The sequence below is a fragment of the Danio rerio genome, chromosome 10 (genome assembly GCF_052040795.2).
Source record: "Danio rerio strain M-AB ecotype USA chromosome 10, GRCz13ab, whole genome shotgun sequence".
Classification (NCBI taxonomy): Eukaryota; Metazoa; Chordata; class Actinopteri; order Cypriniformes; family Danionidae; genus Danio; species Danio rerio.
The window spans coordinates 32,967,051-32,991,823 of NC_141030.1; the positions used below are offsets into that span (position 1 = coordinate 32,967,051).

A 24,773-nucleotide genomic window follows, 5' to 3' on the forward strand; every position below is an offset into this window, starting at 1 on the left:
GACATGCGCTATAGGTGAATTGAATAAGCTAAATTGGCCGTAGTGTATGTGTGTGAATGAGTGTGTATGGATGTTTCCCAATACTGGGTTGCAGCTGGAATGGCATCCACATATCAACATATTGTATGTTGAATAAGTTAATTGTTCATTCCGCTGTGGCGATCCCTGATGAAAAAAGGGATTAAGGCGAAGGAAAATAAATGAATGAATGTCGTTGATTTTCTTGCTTTTGTAATATACCTAAGATGGGATGTTTTAGAGAATGTGCTGTGACCACATTGTTATGCAATGAAGCATGCTGGGTATTATATTACCATTGTCAAAAAAAAAAAAAAAGTTTCTTAATCAGATGGGTGTGCTCATGAACCTACTTTTCATGCCATAGGCAAGATGAGACAACCATAAATCAAAACAAAACTACTAGCCGGTATTAATATAAGCACTTGACATGTCTGTATTTGTATTTAAAGTTTGTCATCAGTAAGAATTTTTTCATATTTTTTTTCTGTCTCATGCTCAACCAGGGTACATTTATGTGATCAGCAGGCCAGCAGGAATTACTCCACTCTTCAGCGTCACATGATCATTTAGAAATGTGATGCTCAAGAAATGTTTTTTTATATATATTGTGCTGCTCAGTGGCTGGGAAAATATACATTACCGGTCAAAAGTTTTTATTTTTATTTGTTATTTTTATTAATTTTATTTAATAATTTAAATAAAATTATTCTGTTCAGGCAGCATTTATTAAATACAAATAAAATTGTTTAATTGTTAAATACGTATTTATTAAATATTTATTTATTACTTACTGTTTGTAGTTTCAAATGACATTATTACTCCAGTCATTATTGCTTTTATTACTATTAGCATTAGTGATAATAATAATAATAATAATTAATATTGGAGTGATTTCTGATGTATCATATGACTCTGAAGACTAAAGTAATGAAGCAGAAAATTCATCATTAAAAATCACTGGGAAAAAAAATATAAAATTAGATTATATACTACTTTTGAACAGTTGTTTTAAAGTGTAATTTTCACAATTTTACAAGTTTTACTGTAATTTTTATTTAATAAATGCAGCTTTGGGGAGCAGGAGATGCTTATTTTAAACATTGAAAAATCCTACTGACCCCAAACTTTTGACCAATAGTGTAAATTAACTCATAAAGGGTAGCTTATTATATTACTTTATTAAGTAACCCAATGCAGTAAAATTCTTGAAATTTTTTCAGACATATTAAATTTGCCATTAAATTAATATTATTGTTGTTGTTTATTTGGACAAAATGTATTTAATTTAATTTAACATTTTAAAGATTAACACTATCGGTCAAAATTTTAGGGGCAATTTTTTCATGTTTCAAGGCAGCATTTATTAAACATAGTAAAAAAAGTTAAATTGTTAAATATGTATTAAAATTTGAAACAACTGCTTTCTGATTGTAGTTTCAAATGAAATTATTATTCCAGTCATTATTGCTTTTATTAATATTACTGTTAATAATAATAATAACAAAAATAAATAATAGTAATTATAGTAATATATATATATTTTGATAAACAGAAAGTTTAACAGAACTTTTTATTTGAAATAGAAATCTGTTTAACATCACAAATCTCTTTATGTCATTTTAAATCAAAGTATACTACAGGGAAAAAATGTTTTTAGTTATTTTTTTAATGAACATAAAACAGAAACAGGAAGAAATAAAAGCACAAAAATCACGAAATAGAAGATTCTTCAAAATTACATTTCTGTTATCAGTACCAAGCATACGCTATTGTTGAATTTGATCAAAGGATTTTACAGCCTTTTCAACAAACCAACACTGCATCCGGCCATTAGCAAAGGCATGCGGCCGGAGTGATTCAGATCATACTGTCATCAACAGCCTTAATTCTGTGCTCATTAGCTTTAAAGGGATATTTCTCCCAAAAATGAAAACAGACAAAAAATAATCTGTCAGCATTCTTAAATATATGCTTGTTATATAATAGGGGCAACAAAGTGACATAGTGGTTAGCACTGTCGCCTCACAACAAGAAGAAAGTCGCTGGTCAATTGCCATTTCTGTTTGGAGTTTACATGTTCTCCCATTGGTTCTCCCCTTGTTCTTGTGGGTTTTCTCCGAGTGCTCTGGTTTCCCCACAGACCAAAGACTTGTGCTATAAGTAAATTGAGTAAACTAAATTGGCCATTGTGTGTGTGTGTGTGTGTGTGTGTATGGGTGTTTCCCAGTACTTAGTTGCAGCTGTAAAGGGCATCTGCTGTGTAAAACATATGCTGGATAAGTGTGACGGTTCATTCCGCTGTTTAAAATGTTAAAATATTGGACGCATTTAAAATATAGACCAATCGCTCACTTTTTTAAATGTCTAATTATCTTGTTTAGTCACGTCCCTTTTCACAGTACTGTACTACAGAATTTCACAAGCTCAAACTCTAGTGTGGCTGCAGCTTTAGCGAAGGAAAATGAATGAATAAATGTTAAATAATACATTGGCTCAATATTTTAAAGGGTTAGTTCATCCAAAAAACAACAAAAAAAATCTGTTATTAATTACTCACCCCAGTCTATCAAGACAATTGTTCATCTTCAAACACAAATTGAGCTATTTTAAATGAATTTGAGAGCTCCCTCATCCTCCTTAGACAGCAATGATCATGACTTTTAAAGTCCAGAAAAGGAAGCAAAGACATCATCAAAACATTTTTTGTAACTTCAGTGGTTCAACCGTAGTTATGCAAAGCTCCAAGAACACTTTTAGGCACAAAAACTATAAACGTGACTTTGTTAACCTGTGTCCTCCACAGTAAATCACAGAGCATGTTTATTATGGGCAATACGACGCTTGCATGTTGCACTGCTGACTGTAATGGCAAAACATTATACATTAGTAAATGCGCACCAGACCTCAGAGGTCTTGTATTTCATCTAAAATATCTTAATTTGTGTTATGAAGATGAATGAAGTTCTCAGGGAACTGGAATGACATGAGGGTGAATAATTAACGACAGAGTTTTCAGTAACACTTTAATATAATTGTCCATTATTAGTTCAGGTTTGTTAATCTAGTTACATGAACAAACCATTAGTATTAGATTTATTAAGGTATTTATTCATCGTTGTTAATGTTAGTTAGTTTTAAGTTAAAAAAGATTAGTTCATGTTAACTCACTCTGCATTACCTAATGTTAACAAGCACAACTTTGGATTTTAATAATGCATTAGTTCATGTTGAATGATTAATAAATGCTTTAAAAGATTATTCATAGTTTGTAAATGTTAATAAATATGTTTACTAATGGACCATTATTCTAAAGTGTTACAGAATTTTCATTTTTGAGCGAACTAATAATTTAAATATAATACTGATGACGGTTAAAATGCCAGAAGCTATTGACTTGCATTTTATTATTCACCAATGAACATTGTTTTAGCTAAAATCTTTAATGTTCTACCAAACAAGAAGAGTCACTTACATTTTGGATGACCTGAGTAAATGAATAGAAATAAATGTTAATTTGTTTTTAAATCTTTAACATTGCTTATTATGAATATGCATACGTATACGTCAAGAGAAACTTCGCCATCTGTCAGCATCGCCAGTTCAGAAGCACTTGTTTTTAAAATGTTCATGAATATGGCAGAGATTCAAGAGTAAACCTGTGATTATGTCGGTCTAATGTAATCTGTAGGGCAACCTTTTCCCATGTATCAGACAGAGGGCTTGGCAATGGAATCTGGAGTCTGTAAGCTGCTTCTGCGGTCAAATTTCACGTGCTGCTGTTTTTCCCTCTGTCTGACACCATGTAATGGCATTATACTGCAACAACGCATCATGGAATCAATCAAATGTTTTCCCCACTTAGTGTTTGTTAAGTCTTGTGACATGGCTTCAGGACTAGCACCATGAAGTATTGATGATGCAAATATATTGATTGCATTACACTGAACTGTTCAGAATCCACAAAGCTCTGAATGGCCGACATTTTGGTTAATATTTATTTTATATATACTCCTATCATCTGCATACAGGGTGGATGATGAATCCCAGCAGGAAACACAAAGACCTCAAGTCAAGGTACACTGCACAACAAAAAATCATCTTGGTGATTTTATTTTTAACATGCATATTACAGTTTGATTGATTACATGCAATTTGTCATTTAGCCCAGGCAGAATCCATTCAATATTTTCCGACTACAAAGAGATGAAGTTAAACCTATCAATGCAGTCAAGGAGGCTAAACAGACACCTGCTGAGGGTAAGTACTACTTCCTGTTTAATATCTCCATATATTAATTTGTATACCTCAGGAAGTAGAGTATACTCAATAAAAAGTCTAAATCAGTTTATGGTTATTAATAATAATAATAATAATAATAATAATAATAATAATAATCATTGTTATTGGTGACAAATTCAGACATTTTGATTATTGTATTTAATTCAATAAAATAACCAACTGATTAAAAATTGATTTGTTTTATTTCTACATATGATGTGGTTATACATCTAAAAAAATAGCACTTTGTGTTTTTTTTTGCTGATTATTTCATTTAGTAAAGCTTAAAACTAACCAATGTGCTGCAGTGCTATTTTGTATTGCACTTCATTATATTAGGTTTTAATTTTTAAACCTTTAAAAGTTAATTAGTGATCTTATTCTTTGCTTTTGTATGTCTTTATAGGTTTTTGTTTAGTTTGAGTTAGGGTTGGGTGATGTCAACCAATTTGGCATCATACAATGTCTAATGTGAAACATCGCAATCATCGTCGTAGGCAGCGGTGAATTAATTATTTATGAATAATTAATTAATACATAACGAATTAATTATTTTATAGCCTACCGTTTGAACTACCTGACCCACATGGGCTTTGTTTTACCCATAACCAAATTGTAAATAAATAAAGTTACAGACAAATTATCATGTCAATCAATTTTTGGGACTGGCATAAATAGGCAGAGTGATCTGTGTCTTTATAATGGTTGGTAAAAAAAAAGTGCACAACCAACAGTTTCTGAGTTTTTTGCTAAAATTACTAAGTACAAGCGTGAAACTGAAAGATTGAAGCAGTGTACTGATGCTGTGACACGTTACTTGATAGATTCAAAAGACCGAAGAGGCGTAAGATAGAGACAAGATTAATTAAATATCACATTTAACAATTATAGTGAAACGAGATCCAGCGGAACATCCCTGATAAACTGTCCGACGTGCACTGCTCTCTGGGGTTTTGTGCTTAAAGCACCCGCTGACTGCCTGGAGCTCAGACGTGCGCGTACGCTGCAGTTCATGCTTGTGTGTTTGTGTGTGTATGTGCAGGGGTGTAACAGACATTTTAAAAGTGGAAAAGTGGCAGGTAAATGGGATTCAAAAGTTTACATTCATATAATTAATAATCACCTGTTTTTAAATGGTCTGTCTCTAAAAGTAAGGGAGACGTATCCCCCGTCCTTCCCAGTTGCCCACACCCCTGTGTATGTTTGTGTGGTCACGGGATATGTGTTTTCAGAGGTATAGTGTGGAAGGAAGGCTTTTCAGAAATGCTATATAAAACGCCAGTATGGATGTGTATCATTTTTATTCTAAAGTGCTATTTTAAAACTAAGACTATTAGTGTAAACAAGACCTAGGTGTGTACTTTTGGCGAGCGGGTTGCTGCTGCGACGGGGGAGGGGCGGAGGATTGCGATATCAGCTCAGCATTACGATGTCTATCGGCCATTGGCGATGGACGATGGCAGTCTATCGACCCAACCCTAGTTTAAGTCCTAGTTTGTTTCATATTTAAATGGAATAATATTTATGTATTAAAGGCAGTAACTTTTTTGTAAGGTTTTTCATTTGTATTTTATTTTATTCTGCTGTTCATTTCAATTATTTACAACTATTTTAATGGTTTTGGTTAAAAACATTGATTTGCAGTTTTACTGTAAAAATTCTGTACATTTTTATACCAGATTTGTACCAACTTTCAACTTTAAAAGGTTTCTCTGTGACTACATATGCAATGGATTTGGACCATGGATTTAATATTTTTATGATGATTTTGACACTATTCAGTCCAGTAATACTGTACATGAACTAACATATGTGTGGATGTTCTGAAGAGCAATAGGTCAGAACATATTTCTTGCAAGCACAGTAAGTTTTTTTGGCTGATTCCCATTGAGAACAGCATGCTGGGCTGTGGTGTTGGCTTGTCATGATCTGTGTTCTCTGCATAACATCTGAATGCTGTCTGCATGAATATATGTATTTTTATAACCTGTATTTGGTTGCAAGTTTGTATAATGTAGTGCGACATTTAGATTATTTTTTGAGAAACAAAACATTTTGGTTGCAGCTTTTTAAAAGTATTCTATGCTTTTGGGGATCATAAATACTAGCTTTGTAGGTTTTCAGGAAAGTATGAAATAACCAAACTATGATTGGTATTGAAAGTGATGTTTAGCATTTATTGTTAATACAAGAAATGTGAAAAAGTGGTAAAACAGTCTGGTTTGAAGATTTCTACTGAAATTTGAAGCTGTTGTAGTGGTCAGGCTAACAGGCTTTATGGAGCTGCCAAACTTTAAGAAGATTATACAGAGAAGTATGTTGTTCTAAGTAGTTAAGCTGACACGCATGACTAGTCTGTACCTCATACACAGATGGTACATTTTTTAAAGACATTATTATTATTATTATTGAATAGTCAGCCAAGTTTAATTCTCATAAGTGCATAAAAGCTGTAAATATTTGGAATATGCCACAAATAAATAAGCTGTAACGTGTTAAAATATTACCTAGAACTAAGTCTTAATACTACAATTATGTTATTTGTTTGCTTGCAAGCTTTCATCCAGTACATTCCATCTTTTTGCTATCCCATTAAAATGTCATCAATTAACAGATACTGTACTGTTATTGTACAGTATTGTAATTAAAATGCAAAAATGCATTCATTATGAAAATAAATTTCCTTTTTTATGCATGTATGTGTCTTTGCTCCTCCTTTTACTGCTTCATTGCCCAACTATTTGGTTATTTTCCAGAGCCTTTCCTTCCAGTTGAGAGCTACACACTCCATCACACTACTCTAAACACAGACAACACTGACACCCATATAATCACTCTCAAACCTGTGCCAAAAAAGAGACTGCTGCTGTATTCCAGCAAAGACTCATCCCTAGATACTGCCAACAGTGACAATGGAGTTAAACAGGTTGTGAACCCTGCTCCCAGAGGTATCCTGAAGCACAATGGCTCCAACTATAGCTCCACTGACTCTCTGCGGCTTCACATTCCCAGCAACGATGGCAGCAGCAGCAGTCAGTCCTCTGCTACGGTCAGCCCCATCAGTCTGGAAACACCCATCAGCCCTCCACTTTCCCCCTGCTCATTGCACTCTGCATCAGGGTGGTTAGATAGGAAACAGGTCCGCTTCTCTTCCATCATTGGGCCTATAGAGAGAGTGCAAGGAGAACACAGTTTGCTGGAAGAAGACTGGAGTCCACTGTCGGACCAGGAAAGAAGCTGTATCATTGAAAATGGTAACGTAGCTGTAAGCACAGGAAGTACATAAAGCCAGGAATTAGCACAACAACTTTAAACTTAACAAGTTCTTGTGGTCTACAAGTTGTTAAAATTGATATGATGAGCGTATAAGACAATTTGGTTATGGACTGGTAGATGTGTTGACCAACCAGAAACCAGAGTGGTTAGGTGAGAAATGCTTGATCCAAAACCATTTTGGTTTGACACCCTAAATCCTTTCATTATAATCAAACTAAAGAAGTGTGAGTTAATCAGCCAACAAATTTATCAACTGATGATTCAGAACTTGCTAACACATTAACACACTCATACTAACTGCATGTGCTTGCACCTCATACATACAACACATGGCATCTAGTGTTTGCTTGTGTGTGTATATGTATGCATATTAATCCAAATAGTGGTTAGTAAATAAGCACTGCAAGAAATTACCACTATCAGGGTGTTTATGGCAACATGATGTCTTCTGCTGTTGACAGGAATCATGATCAGAATTGTGTAATTTAATGCAGGATTGTTTTGGAATTCACTGTTCTTGCTTGTATACGAGACTTTTAAATTTGTGATTGTCTGCAGGTCATCATGAGCCTCAGTCGTCACAGGTGTCCAATATCCACACGTCTACTGAAGAAGCAGGTAAGACCACTGAGTTGAGCACAGAAGTGAAGACTGATAAGGTTACAGTGGAAGAGGGTCGCTCCATTTTAAAGGTATTTGACTGGTTTGGAAAAGGTTCTCGGGATGGAAAGCTAAAGGAGTTGCCAACCAAAAAAGAGTTGAATGAAGAGGAACCAAAACCTGATGAAAGTCTTGTAACAAAGTCAGATGATTCGGAGCCTCCAGATGTAGACCCAGAGACCACTAAGCCAGTGCCAAAGCCACGCAGGGGGCTTTTTGCAATGTTTTCGAGAGTAGAAAATAAAGACAAGTATCCTGAAGTTCAGGCATCAGAAAAAGCTAAATGTGAAACAGAAGCCAATGATAATATACTCGAGCAGATCTCTTTTCCTACAGAGAACAGGATGGCTGAAATATTACAGGATGAGAACAAACCAGACAAACTCTGTGAAGAACCTTCTCAACAAGAAAGGTTTGACCAAGATGAAGCATCAACGGGAAGACTGGTCAACCTGAAGTCATTCTGGGAAAGGGGGGACAGAGGACCTAAAATACTGAGCATGAAAAAAGAAGATGAGGAAGAAGAAAGTGAGACATCTCAGCTTAATGAAAATTATCATAACACAACACAGTCTGACATGTTGTCAGACTCCAGCACTAGCCTGTCGAAACCCAAACTCAGTGATCCAGAACCAGCTGATGTTGAATCTACATTAATTGGGTCTTCTTTGATCTCACCTAGAAGAACATCCAATGGTGTTGCCATATCCTTGCTTGAAGATGAAGAACCTTTTATTTTGGACAACCATAAGGCCTCTGAAAGCTCAAGCAGTAAGCTACATACTCTTGTTGAGTATAATGCGCTAGACAGTGATCAACAAGAAGAATCAATCTGCAGGGATATATCTGACCTGAAGAAGGAAATCTCCACCCTCAAAATGTCTATCAGTCAACATGAAGATAAAGTCTCGATTAATGATCTCAAATCCTTTTGGGAGAAAGAAAAAGGTGGTCTTAGAGTAATTGTAAGCTCTCAAACATGCACAGCCAATGTTAAAGACCCATCCCCCGAGCCATCTCCAAATCGTTCTTTAGGAAGACTGTCTGAACCTCAGTTTGACATCAGGTCAAACAACCCAAGTTCTCCGGACAGAAGAATTTTTAAAGAGTTTAATTTGATTGAGCAAAAACTGAAGATGGAAAAGGTTGAAGACAAACAAAGAAGTGAAAATACAGTGCCATTACAAGACCTTCAAGACATCAGAGGTAGGGTACCTCACATCATGCAGAATCTTTCTAATATCGAAGAGTTTATTGCAGACCCACATTCCAGTCCAAGCCCACCATCATCTCCCCTCAGAAGTCTCTCTCCAAAAGGTCAACATGATAAGCCACACTACGCTGACATTTACCAACCAAAAGACAGAGATCAAACCAGAACGCCCAGTCCATTACGTCAATTTAAAGTACCTCTTAGAGATTCATATCCAAGCAAAGAGTCCACAAAGGATGGTTCCCCCTTAAAAACCTTTCCGATAGATATCAATCCAGCTAACACAAGTTCATGCTCTGTAAGGGTAAAACCAGGGCAAACCAGCATGTATACATCCCCTGAGCACCGCAGGAAGACTTCTGATGGAGGAAGTGATACAAGATCCATCATAACCAAGGAACGAAAGCTGTCACTTGATTCCCTAACCCGGTTTTATATCCCCCTAAGTTTACACCATTACCTGGGCCTTCCTAAGAAGGCAGCCTTAAAAGAAACAGAACAGGTAAAGGCACAGGCAGGTGAAATGTTTGAGCAGGTGCACCAAGGTGGAGTAAGCAATGAAAGCTCCCCTTCTCGACACTCCCTGCTTGAATCGGAGGAGATCACCTTTGACTCCTCGGGGAGCTCCACACCTGAAGCCTGGTCAATCTCACATGCCAGTTCATACTGTGAGCTCACCTCTCCGTTTAGTTTTGCTCTAGTTTCAGTAGAAGAGGTGCTGATTGGTTGAGTGATTTTAGTGGAAGCAGGGTTTATGTCCTTAAAATAAGTACTCAGTGTGACCTAAGACATATGTCCTACTTGGTACTTTGCTCAAGTAAGATGCTCAGATTTGTAGATTTTATTAAATTCCTATCTATTGTTCTAGACAACGCAAACTGCACATTCATAAATATTTAAGCCCTGCCTCTACGTATTATTATTTTCAATCAGATGTTTTAGTAATTAAAACTTGATCTTTGAAATCTTTTTTTTTTTTTTTTATTCGTGGTAAGTTTAATTTTATAACACTGTGGAAAACGTATATTCAATTTATATATATATATATATATATATATATATATATATATATATATATATATATATATATATATATATATATATATATATATATATATATACACACACACACACACACACACACAGTTGAAGTCAGAATTATTAGCCCCCTTAGAATTTTTTTTTCTTCTTTTACATTTTTTTTCCAAATAATGATTACTAGAGCAAGGAAAATTTCAGAGTATGTCTGAAAATATTTTTTCTTCTGGGGAAAGTCTTATTTTTTATTTTGGCTAGAATAAAAGCAGTTATTAATTTTTTAGACACCATTTTAGGAACAAAATTATTAGCCAATTTAAGGTATATTTTCTTTCGATAGTCTACAGAACACACCATTGTTATATAATAACTTGACTAATTACCCTAACCTGCCTAGTTAACCTAATTAACTTAATTAAGCCTTTAAATGTCATTTTAAGCTGTATAGAAGTGTCTTGAAAAATATTTAGTCAAATATTATTTACTGTCATCATGGCAAAGATAAAATAAATCCATTATTAGAAATGAGTTATTAAAACTATTATATTTAAAAATGTGTTGAAAAAAAATCTTCTCTCCGTCAAACAGAAATTGGGGGAAAAAATAAACAAGCGGTCTAATAATTCAAGGGGGCTAACAATTCTGACTTCAACTGTTTGTGTGTGTGTGTGTGTGTGTGTGTGTGTGTATATATATATATATATATATATATATATATATATATATATATATATATATATATATATATATATACACACACACACAAACTGTTTTAATTGTATATTTTATAATTACATTATAATTTTTATAATTGCAATATATTTTATAATTACATCCTCGTGTTTGTGTGGGTTTCCTCTGGGTGTTTCGGTTTCCCACATAGTCCAAAGAGATGCCGTATAGGTGCATTGAATACGCTAAATTGGTCATAGGGTGTCTGTGTGAATGCGTAAAAAACATGCTGGATAAGTTGGATAAGTTCATTGACCCCTGATTAATACAGGGACTAAGCCAAAAAGAAAATTAATGAATATATATATATATATATATATATATATATATATATATATATATATATATATATATATATATATATATATATATATATATATATATATATATATATACAAACTGTTTTAATTTTATATTTTATAATTACATTTCCATGGTGGTATATTCCGCTGTGGCGACCCCTGATAAATCAGGGACTAAGCAGAAGGATTGTGAGTGAGTTACATTTTCTTTTAATTAAATGAATGTACAGTATTTCTGCAGCGTTTAGTTCATTTCAAATTATGCACATTGCGTGTATATAGTACATTTAAAATCATCTAATAATCAAAAAGCTAATTGGTGTCATTTAAAGAGCCCCTATTCTGCTTTACAAAAGGTCATATTTTGCTTATGGGGGTCTCCAATAACAGGCTGATATGCATGCAAGGTCAAAAAACACTTCCATTGTCTTATTATATGCTATGCATTTATTTTTACCTAATTATCCCGATGACTCCCGTATGATTCGTTCAGCGATTCATTTATTCCTAAACCCCTCCTTAGCACAAAGCTGATCTGTGGTGATTGATCCGATGACCCAGTCTGTTGTAATTGGTCGACTGGGTTCAGCACGAGAGAACTGGACACCCTCATGAAGTAGCACGCAGAGTATGTAAGAGCCCAATGTAGGAATGCAATAAAGCAATGCAGTTAAACACCCAGGATATTGAGCTACTCTTAAACCTAAACTCAAGTAATAACAACGACACACATTCAGTATTAATCCACATAGTGGCAAATGTTTAACTATTAAAACTGACCAACCCGCATGTATCTAGGAACAGCTGATGGTAGCTATAGCAAAGACAAATGGCAGTAAGTTCTGAAACGCATTTAAATCGGTAAAGGAAGAAGCACTGTCACGTTTTCAACGTGGTTCTGGAGACAGAAGAAACTGGTCCATATGAAATAATTACTGAAAAAGTCCCTGTTAAAGCCTGACAAAGTCCTATACAGAATAATCTATGCTGCTCTTTCCTTTAATAGCACATGGCCAGCGAATCCCACGCTGCAGAATCCCAGGCAAATCAGAAAACTGACAGGAGCAAACACAGCTTTAAACCTTTATTCCCCGCAGCCGAATCTCCATCTGTCAGTGATCGTCATCTTCAAATCATGATCAGTCTCATGATCCCCCATGCTCCGCTTGTGTCTGAAGGGAAAGGCGCATTCATGTTTTACAGGAATCAGCACTTTATATTTGGTGATGTACTGTATCGACTCGTTCAAGCAAATGATCTAAACCTAACTCGATTCATTTATTCTACTCTTGAGTTGACTGTTTTGTTTAGGAATCAATAGTTTTAAACACGGTGCACTTTCAGATGTAAACCTCAGCTGCATGTTTTCACTCTCTTAGTGCTGTGTTACATAGTGCATGAAAGCTCATTTTCAAAAACCCACATTAGGGGCTCTTTAAATATGGAATTTTTAAATCAATCTAACTAATGTGATACACCATACTAACAGTTGTACAGTACCCAACATATCCCTAGACTTTTGCTTTTGTATGGTTTGGTTATTTTTTTAATATGGGCTGTGACAGGGGACAGTGAGGATGATGGCCCTTTCAAAGCAGCTCTGGAACGAGCCAATGCCAGACCCATCTCGATTTCCAAGAGTCTGGAGGATCTTGCATCCACACCTTCGCGTAAGCTTTCGTCATTTCCTGCAATCCGTTTTGTCGATCGTTTTATTCAAGATAATGTCAAATATGTTTTGGTCTTTGGAATCATACTTGCTGTTACAGACCCAGTTCAGCCCTATAAAAATGATGGACTCTTTCGCCCTCTGTTGGTCATTTCTTTAAATGTTTCAACGTCTTGTCCCCCAAAGTGTTTAATCACTATAGATACAGAAGTCTCTCTCTTTTTGTAGTCTGCTTTGTTTACTTCTTAATTAAACACAATTTTGTTTTTATATTTATCTAACAATACATATGAACCAAGAAGAGAGATGGAAGACAGACCCAAGGAATGATGTTCGGATGAGTATGGAAAATGGTAATTATTTTACATGTATTTCATAAAAACAAACATATAATTATATCAATTATATTTCAGTACCTACATTTAAATGTTTGTCTATTAATGCCTTTTGTATGAGCTAATGTTTCTTGAACGTAGAAGGTAAGCCCCGGACATTAAATTAGCATTCGGGACATTTAACATCCCTTTTATAGTTGACCCTTGGTATATCATGTATATTTTACCATCTGAAATGGCTAAGGGAATGCATTAACTAGCACATGAAAATTTGATGAGCACATGGATTAACGCCAATGATTAAAGGCGTTTTGCATCCCTGAATTTCGAATCTAATGGTTAGGCAGATCAAGTAACCAGATGCATTGCTATATGCAATAACAAATGTGCTCTGCAGAATTAACAATTATATACGCACTGTCCTTTAAGATCCGTTTTGTCCAGTAAAACAACCCAGAATGTAAGTTATGAGTTTTTTTTTTTGTGTGTGTGTGTCTTAGGGTGCTTTCACACCTACACTTTTGTTTCGGAACGTATCTCGTTTGCCCAGTTAGCGCGGTTCGATTGGCATATGTGAACAGGGCAATCGCACTCTGTTCCGCGCCAAAGTAATCGCTCCGAGATCGCTTGAGTGAGGTGGTCTCGGCTCGATTGAAACGAACCCTGGAGCGGTTCGATTGCAGTGAGAAAGCGATCCGATCCGAGCGCGGTTATATGACAGTGTTTTATGGATATGTAATAGGCTTACGGCTACATGAAGAGAGAATTATGAGTAGGGCGGGAAGTTTCGCGAGTCTCCGGATGCCCGCAAACGAGTGATGATCTCCCGGTAATCTCGTGTCTCTCTCCCAGTCCTCAAATAGGCATCATCGCGCACCCTTCTCACCCCTCCCCACCGTGTCTCTCCTCAGACACGTCACGCGCGCGCACCCTGTCAATCACCACCAAACCACCACCTCTCCTGACAGCTGAGCGGGACGCTGCAAAATAAACCCTGACACTCTGACCAATGTAAGGAGAGTTTACTCGCACGTGACTTGTTTTAGCTCTTTTGGTCCGATTAGAAACTTTGCAGTCTGAAAGCGAACCGCTCCAAGAGCAAAGAGCAACAATTTAACAATTTTAATCTCTGTTTCGGAACAACTGAATCGATTCACAGGTGTGAAAGCACCCTTAGTGTCTGCAGTCACTCCCAACACCAAAACATCCTTCTCTGACCCAGAACAGGTGAAGATGATGAGTTTGTCTGTACCTGCATTAATGCAGCAAGAGGTAACATTTGAACCAAACCTCTAGAGCCTTCAACTACTAATGCTAATTCCACATCGGATTAGTTCTAAAACATTTTAGACTTGCGTTTCACTAGCTTTCGAGAAACATCACCATCCACTGCCTTTTTAACCTGCATAAATGCTAACCATCTCCTGTTGTTTATGCATGTGGCTAATAGATGGACTGCAGAAACAGTGACTGTGCTTCAGTGAGCAGTTTCTACAATGACAGACAGAGATCCTGCAACACTCCTTCTAATTTTAGCACTTGCTCTGAAGTGGCCTCCATGTCCTCTGTACGTGACCCCTGCCTTTAACTCAACCCAATGATGCTGAATAGAACTGAGATTGCGCTAATATTATGCAATTGATTCTACTTAATTTGTACAGACTATGGTAAAATGCTGTTGTGAATAGATTTCTCGACAGATCTGTGTGTTTGTGTGGGGTATGCATAGGTCACTGGCAGTGTAATGAGCATCTACAGTAGTGAGTTTGGTTATGTGGAGGTCAAAGGCACGGTCCAGTTCGCTATTCACTATGTGCAGAAACTGGGAGAGTTCCACATCTTTGTTGTGCAGTGTAAGGATCTCGCTGTGGCGGATGTTAAGAGGAATCGATCTGATCCGTAAGTATTGTAGAGGTAACAAAAACATATTCATAAAATAATATGATCTTCTCTCAGGGTATTTCTTTCTTTGATTGAACTTTAGATATGTTAAATGCTACCTGTTACCCGACAAAGCTAAATATGGAAAGAAAAAAACATGTGTGAGAAAGAAGACACTGGATCCAACCTATAATGAAATCCTGCGGGTATGAGAAGATATCTAAGATTTGTTTCACTATGAATTGATCCAAGATGATCAAAGTTGTTATTTCTGCGCAGTTTAAGATCCCAATGGAGATGCTGAAAACCCAAAAACTGAACATTTCTGTTTGGCACAATGACACGTTTGGGCGGAACAGCTTTCTTGGAGAGGTTGAGGTTGATCTGGCTGAATGGGATTTCAATAACACACAGATGAATGAATATCTACTCAAAGGAAGGGTAAGGTGTCAATAATCAAAGTGTTTTGGGTCAAGATAACCTGCTTGAAACTGGTGGGCTGTAGGCCAGATCAGTATGTAGGATGATATTGTTGAATATAGAATATTTTTTCCCTGAGGACTCTATGAACTGTAGATCTAAACAATTTATTTTTCTTATTTCAGGGAATAAGTTCACATTTGTTGTAAAGCTTTGACTAAAATATTTCTTTTTTATGAACCCAGGTTCAAATTCCCACCAGCCCAAAACATTCTTTCGGTGGTGAAGAAATGAGTGCAGAGATTAAAGTCGCTCTGCGTTTTCTCCCGCAGACTACTCTAAGTAAGATGCTGATATTTACTATGCTGTTAAATTTATTTGACTTAAGCTGTTTACACCTGGTATTAAGAAGCATTTTGTCAAGCCTGAATATTTGGGTAAACATTGGCCTTAAACGTTTTCCACTTGCTTTTGGCCACTTTGACCACACATTTGAAAGGATTTGCTTTGTGTAGTATAGACACTCATGTGGGCAAATGTTAAAACTGTTTTGTATATATGCTAACCAGAAAGGATTTAATCTTTTATATCTTAAATCAAAAAGTCAAAAAACGACAAAGCACAATTCCTAATTCTAGCTCAAATGTATACAGTATGTGGTGTAGTTTTCTCAGCTGTCAAAGCAAAAACTAAAGTGTTCTGTGATGTTATCTGTTGATGCCTTTTCGTGTGTAAATCGGCTAGCTTAATAATCAATATTAATTTAAAAAGTTACAAAAAATAGACATTTCTCCCCTTTCTGCTTAAGCTTTGATTATTCCAGCAGGCACAGGACATCAACATGACATCAGATTGATGTTTTACCCCAACGTCGTGGGGACGTTGCATTTTGGGTGGAAATGATAATTGGGTTGACGTCAGAACCCAACGTCAGACCGACAAGCAGACGTTGGATTTTGGTCACTTTCCAACGCAATCTAAAAACAACCAAATATCATCGTCTAATGATGTTACAGCTTGATGCTGTGTGAACGTTACCACTATAACGTCTATCAGACGTTGGATATTGGTCTCCATCTCGTCTCATTTTCCAATTTTCCGGGCTGGATCGCGGGGGGCAGCAGTCTTGGGAGAGAACCCCAGACTTCCCTCTCCCCAAACATTTCCTGCAGCATCTCCAGGGGGGATCTCAAGGCGTTCCAGTCCGCAAGTCACTCCAGCGTGTCCTGGGTCCTCCCTGTGGGACATGCCTTGAACACCTCCCTAAGTAGGTGTCCAGGTGGCATCCAAAACAGATGCTCGAGCCTCAGTTGACTTCTCTTGATGTGGGGGAGCAGTGGCTCTACTCTGAGCTTCTCCTGGGTGACAGAGCTCCTCACCCTATCTGTAAGGGTGCACCTTGCCACCCTGCCAAGGAAACCAATTTCGGCCGCTTGTATCCGAAATCTTGTCCTTTCGGTTATGACCCAAAGCTTATGACCAGAAGTGAGAATAAGAACTTAGATTGACCGGTAAATCAAGAGCTTTACCTTTCAGCGCTGCTCCTACTACACAATGGACTGATACATCAACCGAATTACTGCTGCTGCTGCACCAATCTGCCTGTCAGTCTCACGGTGTCCATACCTGACAAATTAATGCCAATATTTGATGTCAATATGATGTTGACTTATGATGTTGGCTCGATAATTAATTTTGGTCACTTTCCAACACAACCTAAAATCAACCAAATATCAGCGTCATTTGATGTCATTATCAGACATCAAAATAACATTGTCTTTAGACGCTGACTAGACATTGAATTTTGGTCACCTGACATCACAACCTTATAATAATGTCTTATGATGTTGTTTGCCTGCTGGGAAACAACATTTTAAATCAGGTGTAAACAGGGTTTATAAATATGTTTCAGAAGCATCCACCTTTCTCATAATATGCTTATTTTGTAGGTCACAAGAACAAGGGGAATGGTGAGGTGCAAATATGGGTGAAGGAATGCAAGAATCTGCCTATTTCCAGAGGCGTTGCCATCGACCCCTTTGTCAAATGGTATTCATAGCTGTTTTATTTTTGTGTACAAGCCTTTAAGTCAAGTCAAATCTAAGTAACTTTTATTTAAATAGCGCTTTATACAATGTACTTTGTGTCAAAGCCACTTTACAAGAATGAATGGGAATGCATAACAAAGTTTTACTGTGTGGGACATATTTAACATATCAGGCAGGTTGCAGAATAGTACTGTAATTCCAGCCCGATCTCCTGAGAAAACGCAAGTATTTAACGTTTTGTCAGTTTAGTCGCTAATTCGTACGATTTTGTACGAGTTGAGTCATACGAAATTGTACGATTTTAAAAAGGAGGCGTGGCACCCATCTCTGCCACTAAACCCAACCGTCATAGGGTGATTAGCAAATCGTACTAAATTGTATGAATTATATTGTACGAATTCATACAAATTAGCCACTAAAACAAAAAGTTGCAAATTGCCGTGAAGTTGCGTTGGTAATTCTAGTTCATTCTAAATAAATTCAGTTAAGTTTAGTATAAATGTCAGTGTTGAATGAGGATCCACTAAAGGGCAGCTCTACCAACTACAACCAAGCAAGCCATTGAAGTACTAGAGCTCATTTGTGTGAATTCTTACTTTTCAGTGCAATCCTCCCAGAGAACAACAGGAAAAGCCGTCAGAAGACCAGAGTGTTGAAGAGGGCTCCAAACCCAGTGTTTAACCACACCATGGTTTATGATGGCTTCGGGCATGACGACCTTAAAGACATCTGTGTGGAGCTTACGGTGTGGGATCATGACAGACTGAACAACCACTTCATTGGGGGTATCAGACTTGGACCTGGAACAGGTAAATAAAGGGCCAATTAAAAACATTTTTCTGAAAATAATGGTCAGCTTAATTTTCAGTTTTACCTCATTTCAGGTAAAAGTTATGGCAGTGAAGTAAACTGGATGGACTCTAACGTTGCTGAAGCAGCCCTGTGGGAGAGAATGGTGCAAACTCAAAATGAATGGGTGGAAGATACATTACCTTTGAGAATGATGGTCATGGCAAGAATGTCTAGATAGTAAGAAACCGAGGACACCTTTGAACAAACACATCAAAACAAACATGAACATGAAGAATTCAGTATGTAGAAAAACTATATATGTAGTGTTTAATATATAGAAACTAACATGATGTTTTCTTGACCTTTTGTATGAGGAAGTCAAAGAGAATGAAATTATTATATGCCTGTTATTGTAAAGTATGTGGGATTTATGTCTTAATAAAACTTAATAAAAATGTTAATATTCTGGAAAAAAGTTATGTTGGTTTGTGAATGGGCTCTGTGCACAGCTAGAGTTTTAAAGTCAAAGATAAACTTCCTGTGAAAGCTAAATGTGACTATTTTCTATTTGACAAGGTTGTTTTTACAGCATCGATGTTGTAATGTAATTTCAATACATTCAGGTAAATAGACTTAAGCATTTATTTAGTTGTTCAAGCGTAAAATGCGATGAAAGACCATGTAACCACTGGAGCTCACAACAGCAACAGGCTAGCGCAGAAATTTCATTGAAAATACTGAGGTAAAATAAGCATGTCATTAATTCTCTTGTCGGCTTAGTCCCTTATTAATCCGAGGTCGCCACAGCGGAATTAACTGCCAACCTATCCAGCAAGTTTTTACGCAGCCGAGGTTCTAACCAGCGACCCAGCGACCTTCTTGCTGTGAGGCGACAGCACTACCTACTCCGCCACTGCCTCACCTAAGTATGTCATATTTATATTATTTTAAGACATGTCAGAGGGAAATGGAATTTAATGCAGTGCTTCTTGTCCGATCTGAGACCCACTTCATATTGTATTTCTAACAGGCAGAGAAGATTACTTATTTTTAAATGTGACAATTTTGTAATGGAAAGAAAGCTTACTGGAAGCCATTGGGCTGGCTGGCTGAAAATTAAAATTCTGTGTGCATATAGCCTATTACTTAATTAATATCCTAAGACACTTTATTGAATTTTGTTAATTTAAATTTTCCAAATGCCGCAAAAAAATTTACATGAATAACATGTGACCCATGAAAGTCCTTTAAAAAGCATAAAAACACATTGGGATTGCATCAGCAACAGTAACAAGTCTTTTGGGCTAAGAGGAATTCCTTGCTTAATTTAAAATTCAGATTAGCTACAAAGTAAACCACTATGATTAAAAGGTTGAGACAAAAAAAAACTATCATTTTAAAGCAGTTATAGAAGAATAGAGATTATAGAGATAGAAACTATGTTTAAATATGAGGGACCAAGCTAATAACATTTGCCTATGAAAATGGAAAAAAAATTATGGGGATTTCTCGAATATTTTAGAATAACAGATAGAGCCTACCCCAAATAACTACCTAAGCCATTTGACTCAAAAGACAACCGGGCCAGAAGCTCCTCCTCCAAATGAACAGATGCTTACGTGAAGTGTCGCGAGATTTCATGAGTCGCCATTTTAGTTTATCTCAGTGTCGTTGCGAGCGCGTTTCTCCTACATTGGCTCCACAACGGCTGAAGTTAAAAACATTTTTATGTCTTGTTAAATCGGTTTATTCGCATTTTTTCAAGACCAGTCGACACTTAAAGACATCAGTGTACAATTTAAGGTAAGTTGCTTCGCCTTTGAACGAAGGTAAATGTATTTTTGTCTGCGTTAGAAAACTGCTTTGTCACGCAGGTCAAAGCGCGGTGCTGCGGCCTGTTCGCAAAATCACTGCTAAATTAAATTCTATTCAATATATTACTATACAAAATTATAACGTTTGCTGTGTAGTTTATTATGGTACGTGTAAGTCGGTGTGTTGAATTACACTAAACTAAGAGTACATAACCGTAATCTCGATTTTTATGCTGGCTATTGTCTGTTAATCGTGAAAGAGCAAACTATTTTGACGTGTTTCCACTAACGTTAACGTTAATTTGTTCAAAGCAAGCTTTTGTGTCAAGTTTTACACTTTGAACATAAGTATTTAAAATCCCTATTACTTTCTGGTGTCCAATAACTTTAGGAAAGGAAATATTTCGTTAGGTTGAGCAGCCTTGATTATTTTTCAAATTACATTTAACGTTAAAGTCAAAGAAAAGGGTGATTTGATAATTTCTCTTCCTCTGAAAAATATGGTTTGAATACTAGTTCGTGTGTGAAGACAGTGTAGTATGTTGATATTACTAAATTTTGTTAATTTGAGTGCAAGTTAACCAAATTGCTGTAATTTAATTTTTTTTTTTGCTAACTAACGTAACTTATTTTATCTTTTTATAGTGTTCTAAATATCCTGAAACACGAACATGATCACCAGAAAAAGAGGAAGAAGCAGCATTAACACAAATACCACATGTTCAAGCACTTCCCATGAGACTGTTGACGCTTCAAAAACCAGTAGTGCAAGTGAAACAAACACGCACACCTCTCCAGAAAGCGACACCAACGATTGGGGCTTGGATGATCTGCTTGGCTCCGAGTTCAACTGGGACCTGGACAAGGATATGCTTGAAGCTTTCAGCAGCTTTGAATCGCAGACATCAGCCTACAATGAAACAAACCAAAGTGCAGAGCTTGATGTTTCCGCATCACGTATGGTCCAGAGGTCAAAACTACTAGACGTCTCCGGCCGGATCATCAACAAGAACGCCATAGCTGCAAGGATAAACCGATTAAAGAAGAAAGAATACGTCAGTGGCTTGGAGCAGAGAGTTGGCTCTTTGACTACAGAAAACCGCGTGCTCAAGCAGGAAAACGGAAATCTCAACAAGAGAGTGGAAGAGTTGGAGAATGAAACTAGGTACTTGAGAGCCGTGTTGGCTAATGAGAGCATGCTGGCTCAGCTGTTGTCTAGATTGAGCGGTGTGAACGGCATGAAATTTTCTACCTCGCTTTTCCAGGAACCCAATGAGAACGACCACGATTATGCCATGCCGATGAAGAGGGTGAAGGTGGAAGACAAAGAAACTGCAGGTGGCGTCTGCCTGCATGTGGACAAAGACCACGTCTCGGTGGAATTCTGCACCAAGTGTGCAGAGAGTTCAAGCTTGTCACATAAAATGTAGGGTCAAGTATTTTACCTTTTCACCGTTTCCAAGACTGAACTTTACACAAGATGTAAATGAGGGGACATGACGACAGTAGTCGTCAAAGATAGTTAACTGTTTAAATATGCAGAGCTTGAATAGCATGTCTGTTGAACTTGCTTTCAATACAAGTTACTGCTAAACTTGTTGACAGTTTTCTTCTAGGTGCTTGGTCCGCCCATGCTGAACGACCGGGTCACAGAACATCCATGACTGCTGAAATCCATGGTAAGGATCAAGATATTGAAGACTGCACAGAACTGGTTAACTCCTAAGATGAAGACAGTGCTTTTTGCCAGTTCACGGCACAATATCAACTGTAAATAAGCTTAAATTTAGCTTTTTTTTTTTTTCATTTGTTTTGTTTAGATTTATTTACAGAAAGAGAAAAAAAACATTGTTTTGAGTTGTATACATGGATGTTTATTGGAATACACAATCATATTATGTAATTGCAGATAAAATAGACAGGGAATTAAGTGAATAAAAAAAAAAGTATAAAATATAAGTTGGTGATGTTTCACAAAGGGCTTTCATCTATAATATTAACAACATACCCATTCAGCGGTCATGTGTAAAAGTTGATTTCAACAAGTTCTTTAATTTTGCCATAAACATTTGAGCCCTTTCTGAAATATCACTGTTTTTCTAAAGAATGTTTTTCATGTAGAACCCTTATTTTTCTTTATGCTAAAGTGGATTTTGCTGTGGGGGAAAACAGAAGAGTCGGGACCTGCAGCTTGCATCATGGCCTGGTAAATTTAAGAAAGGTAGTACATGAAAGTGTAAGTTACTGCTTTTACTGACTCTTATCACACCCCTAAAGATGTCAGATGCTGATGTATTCATTTAGCATCTAAATGAGTATTGAAAAAGTCTTGTTTTAATGTATGGTAACAAGACATTGAACGACTATGTTAAATCCATGTGTTTCATTTTGATTTAACTTTTTGGGGTGTTATCTATAAGTTGCCCTGATTCGAGTTAAAGAAATGGCATGTTCTTGAAGGGTTATGGTTTCTTAATAATGCTCATCTATATGTTATATGTATTAAAATTCCAAAGACTATGCAGGCACATGGCTGCATCTGTTCTGAAAAAAAATGTAATAAATTTTCATTTGAGTAATGCAAATTGCTTTGTGTCCTCTTAAGATATTAACTACACTCTCCTTCTCTTTTTAGACAGCAATTTCTTCGCTCTCTACAAGAGCCTTTTCTTGCCTCTCTGCAAGGTGGATAAAGAGTGGTGGTGGTTTCTCCCAGATATATTCAAGTGTATACTGCACAATTCCTTAATGGTACTGGTAATTCAGTAACCTCAAAAAAAAAAAAAAAAGTACACCTATTCTGCTTGGGTTCTTAATGTCCCAGTTTATGGCTGTGACTCTAGCAATGCAGATCAACCCAAGCTGTTCTGAAATGTATAACTATGCAGTCTAAATTGTTTTGTTCCTGTCCAGTACTTCAAACTGGTGTCAGTGTAAATGGGCGGAAAAGACTTTCCAAAAGTCTCTTATGAACTATTGAGTCAATGCTGTTAAAGTCTGTTAAATCAAAATTTACAATGTTTAGTTTGCAAGTGCACCTTGGTTAATAATTGGTTTATTTAAGTTAATCCCTTAAAATATAAATGTTTGTTTTGGTAATCTTCAAAGTCTGACCATTTGCTTCCACGTTTGGAGTGGCACTTTTTATATTAGTTTGAGTGATGCAGACACAATATTTTTAACCATGCCCCTCTTGGAATTAGTTTGCTATTTGCTTGTTAAGTGAGACGTCACGCGAAGCTGCTTCTGGGTCCAAGTGCTCAATCAAACTGTATGTGGAGGCTCCACAAAAAGTAATAAATGTTTACAAAGTGACGTAATCCTTTCTAAAATTCAATGGCCAAAAAGTGATTAAAAAAAAAATATATATATATATATATATACACACACACATACACACACACACACACTATATAAATTGTTAAAAGATTGCCGTCTGTAATGCAGAAAGTCCAGAGACTGTTGTGTACATGTGATTTTAGATGAAATTAATTTTAATTTGTGATGTTTTGTGAATATTTTCTCAATTCAAATGTCAATTGGCTTGGACCTGGAAATTGTATTCAATATCTCACAACTTAACAATTGGATGAGGCAGTAATGTGCAAAAAGCCCTGCCACTGCCCCCTACTCAGTTTTCCATTTCAGATGAAAGTTCATAAGCTTACTGATAAGTCTCAATTACATTTTGAAACATTTTTTGAAGATAGTTTTTTTTTTATACTTAAACTTACATCATAGACATATATTAAAATAACTACCTGTTGGGAATTTATTGTGATAATTTGATTATTTTTTTTGTAACCCATAAACCATTAACTGACTGAATTGAGATGAAATCGGATTTAGAAGTAATATGTTTTTATAATTGTTTGCATTTCAGAACACTGGTTGATCGTTGTGGTAGGGGATTCAGAATTAGCACTCACTTTAAAGTCTAGTAAATGTTGAAAATAATATACATGTACTTGTTTTTAGTGATTAATTAGTTAACTATATCTAAATGCTTTAAATTAGATCATTTTAATTTGTACATTGGCAAAAGGCCTTTTTGTTTACACCACTTTTTATCCACTTCATTACCATTCACACAACAATGTAGATATTTAAGACAAAGCTCTAGTTCATGTTTAGTGTTATCAATTAAACTATTCGGGTAGGCTTTATATAGTGTTATAAGAAGTTTCAGTGTATTTCTAGTATTTAAAATTGTTACTTGAGGTTATTCTTTAGCATGTACAGCAAATTTCCCTTGTGAACCTTTTGGTAGTGAATAAAAGGCTATGGTGCACTG

At 36.2% G+C, this 24,773-nt stretch overlaps 2 protein-coding genes across 50 annotated transcripts in view; both read left to right on the forward strand.

Annotated features, from left to right (window-relative positions):
• Positions 1–19,140, forward strand: part of sytl2a (synaptotagmin-like 2a) — a 28,266-nt gene extending 9,126 nt beyond the window's left edge. For 3 of the 49 annotated variants that reach the window (XM_087270791.1, XM_087270789.1, XM_087270790.1), the window contains 15 exons: positions 4,050–4,095; positions 4,185–4,278; positions 7,056–7,553; positions 8,134–8,193; positions 13,086–13,190; positions 13,489–13,542; positions 14,702–14,796; positions 14,975–15,091; positions 15,254–15,423; positions 15,509–15,611; positions 15,685–15,846; positions 16,071–16,167; positions 17,775–17,874; positions 18,477–18,682; positions 18,758–19,140. In XM_087270791.1, coding sequence (XP_087126917.1) covers positions 4,050–4,095; positions 4,185–4,278; positions 7,056–7,553; positions 8,134–8,193; positions 13,086–13,190; positions 13,489–13,542; positions 14,702–14,796; positions 14,975–15,091; positions 15,254–15,423; positions 15,509–15,611; positions 15,685–15,846; positions 16,071–16,167; positions 17,775–17,874; positions 18,477–18,682; positions 18,758–18,903 — 2,053 coding nt within the window. In that variant the 3' untranslated portion in view covers positions 18,904–19,140. Of the gene's footprint in view, positions 1–4,049; positions 4,096–4,184; positions 4,279–7,055; positions 7,554–8,133; positions 10,117–13,085; positions 13,191–13,488; positions 13,543–14,701; positions 14,797–14,974; positions 15,092–15,253; positions 15,424–15,508; positions 15,612–15,684; positions 15,847–16,070; positions 16,168–17,774; positions 17,875–18,476; positions 18,683–18,757 lie in introns of all 49 variants that reach the window. The other 46 variants (XM_087270794.1, XM_087270792.1, XM_087270793.1 and 43 more) reach the window with 39 other exon arrangements.
• Positions 19,141–20,319: 1,179 nt separating this feature from the next.
• Positions 20,320–22,394, forward strand: crebzf (CREB/ATF bZIP transcription factor). The gene is given in 4 exon segments (XM_087270917.1): positions 20,320–20,468; positions 21,125–21,905; positions 22,085–22,109; positions 22,111–22,394. Coding segments are annotated over 3 exon segments (813 nt in total). The 5' UTR covers positions 20,320–20,468; positions 21,125–21,150; the 3' UTR covers positions 22,144–22,394.
• Positions 22,395–24,773: the final 2,379 nt, after the last annotated feature.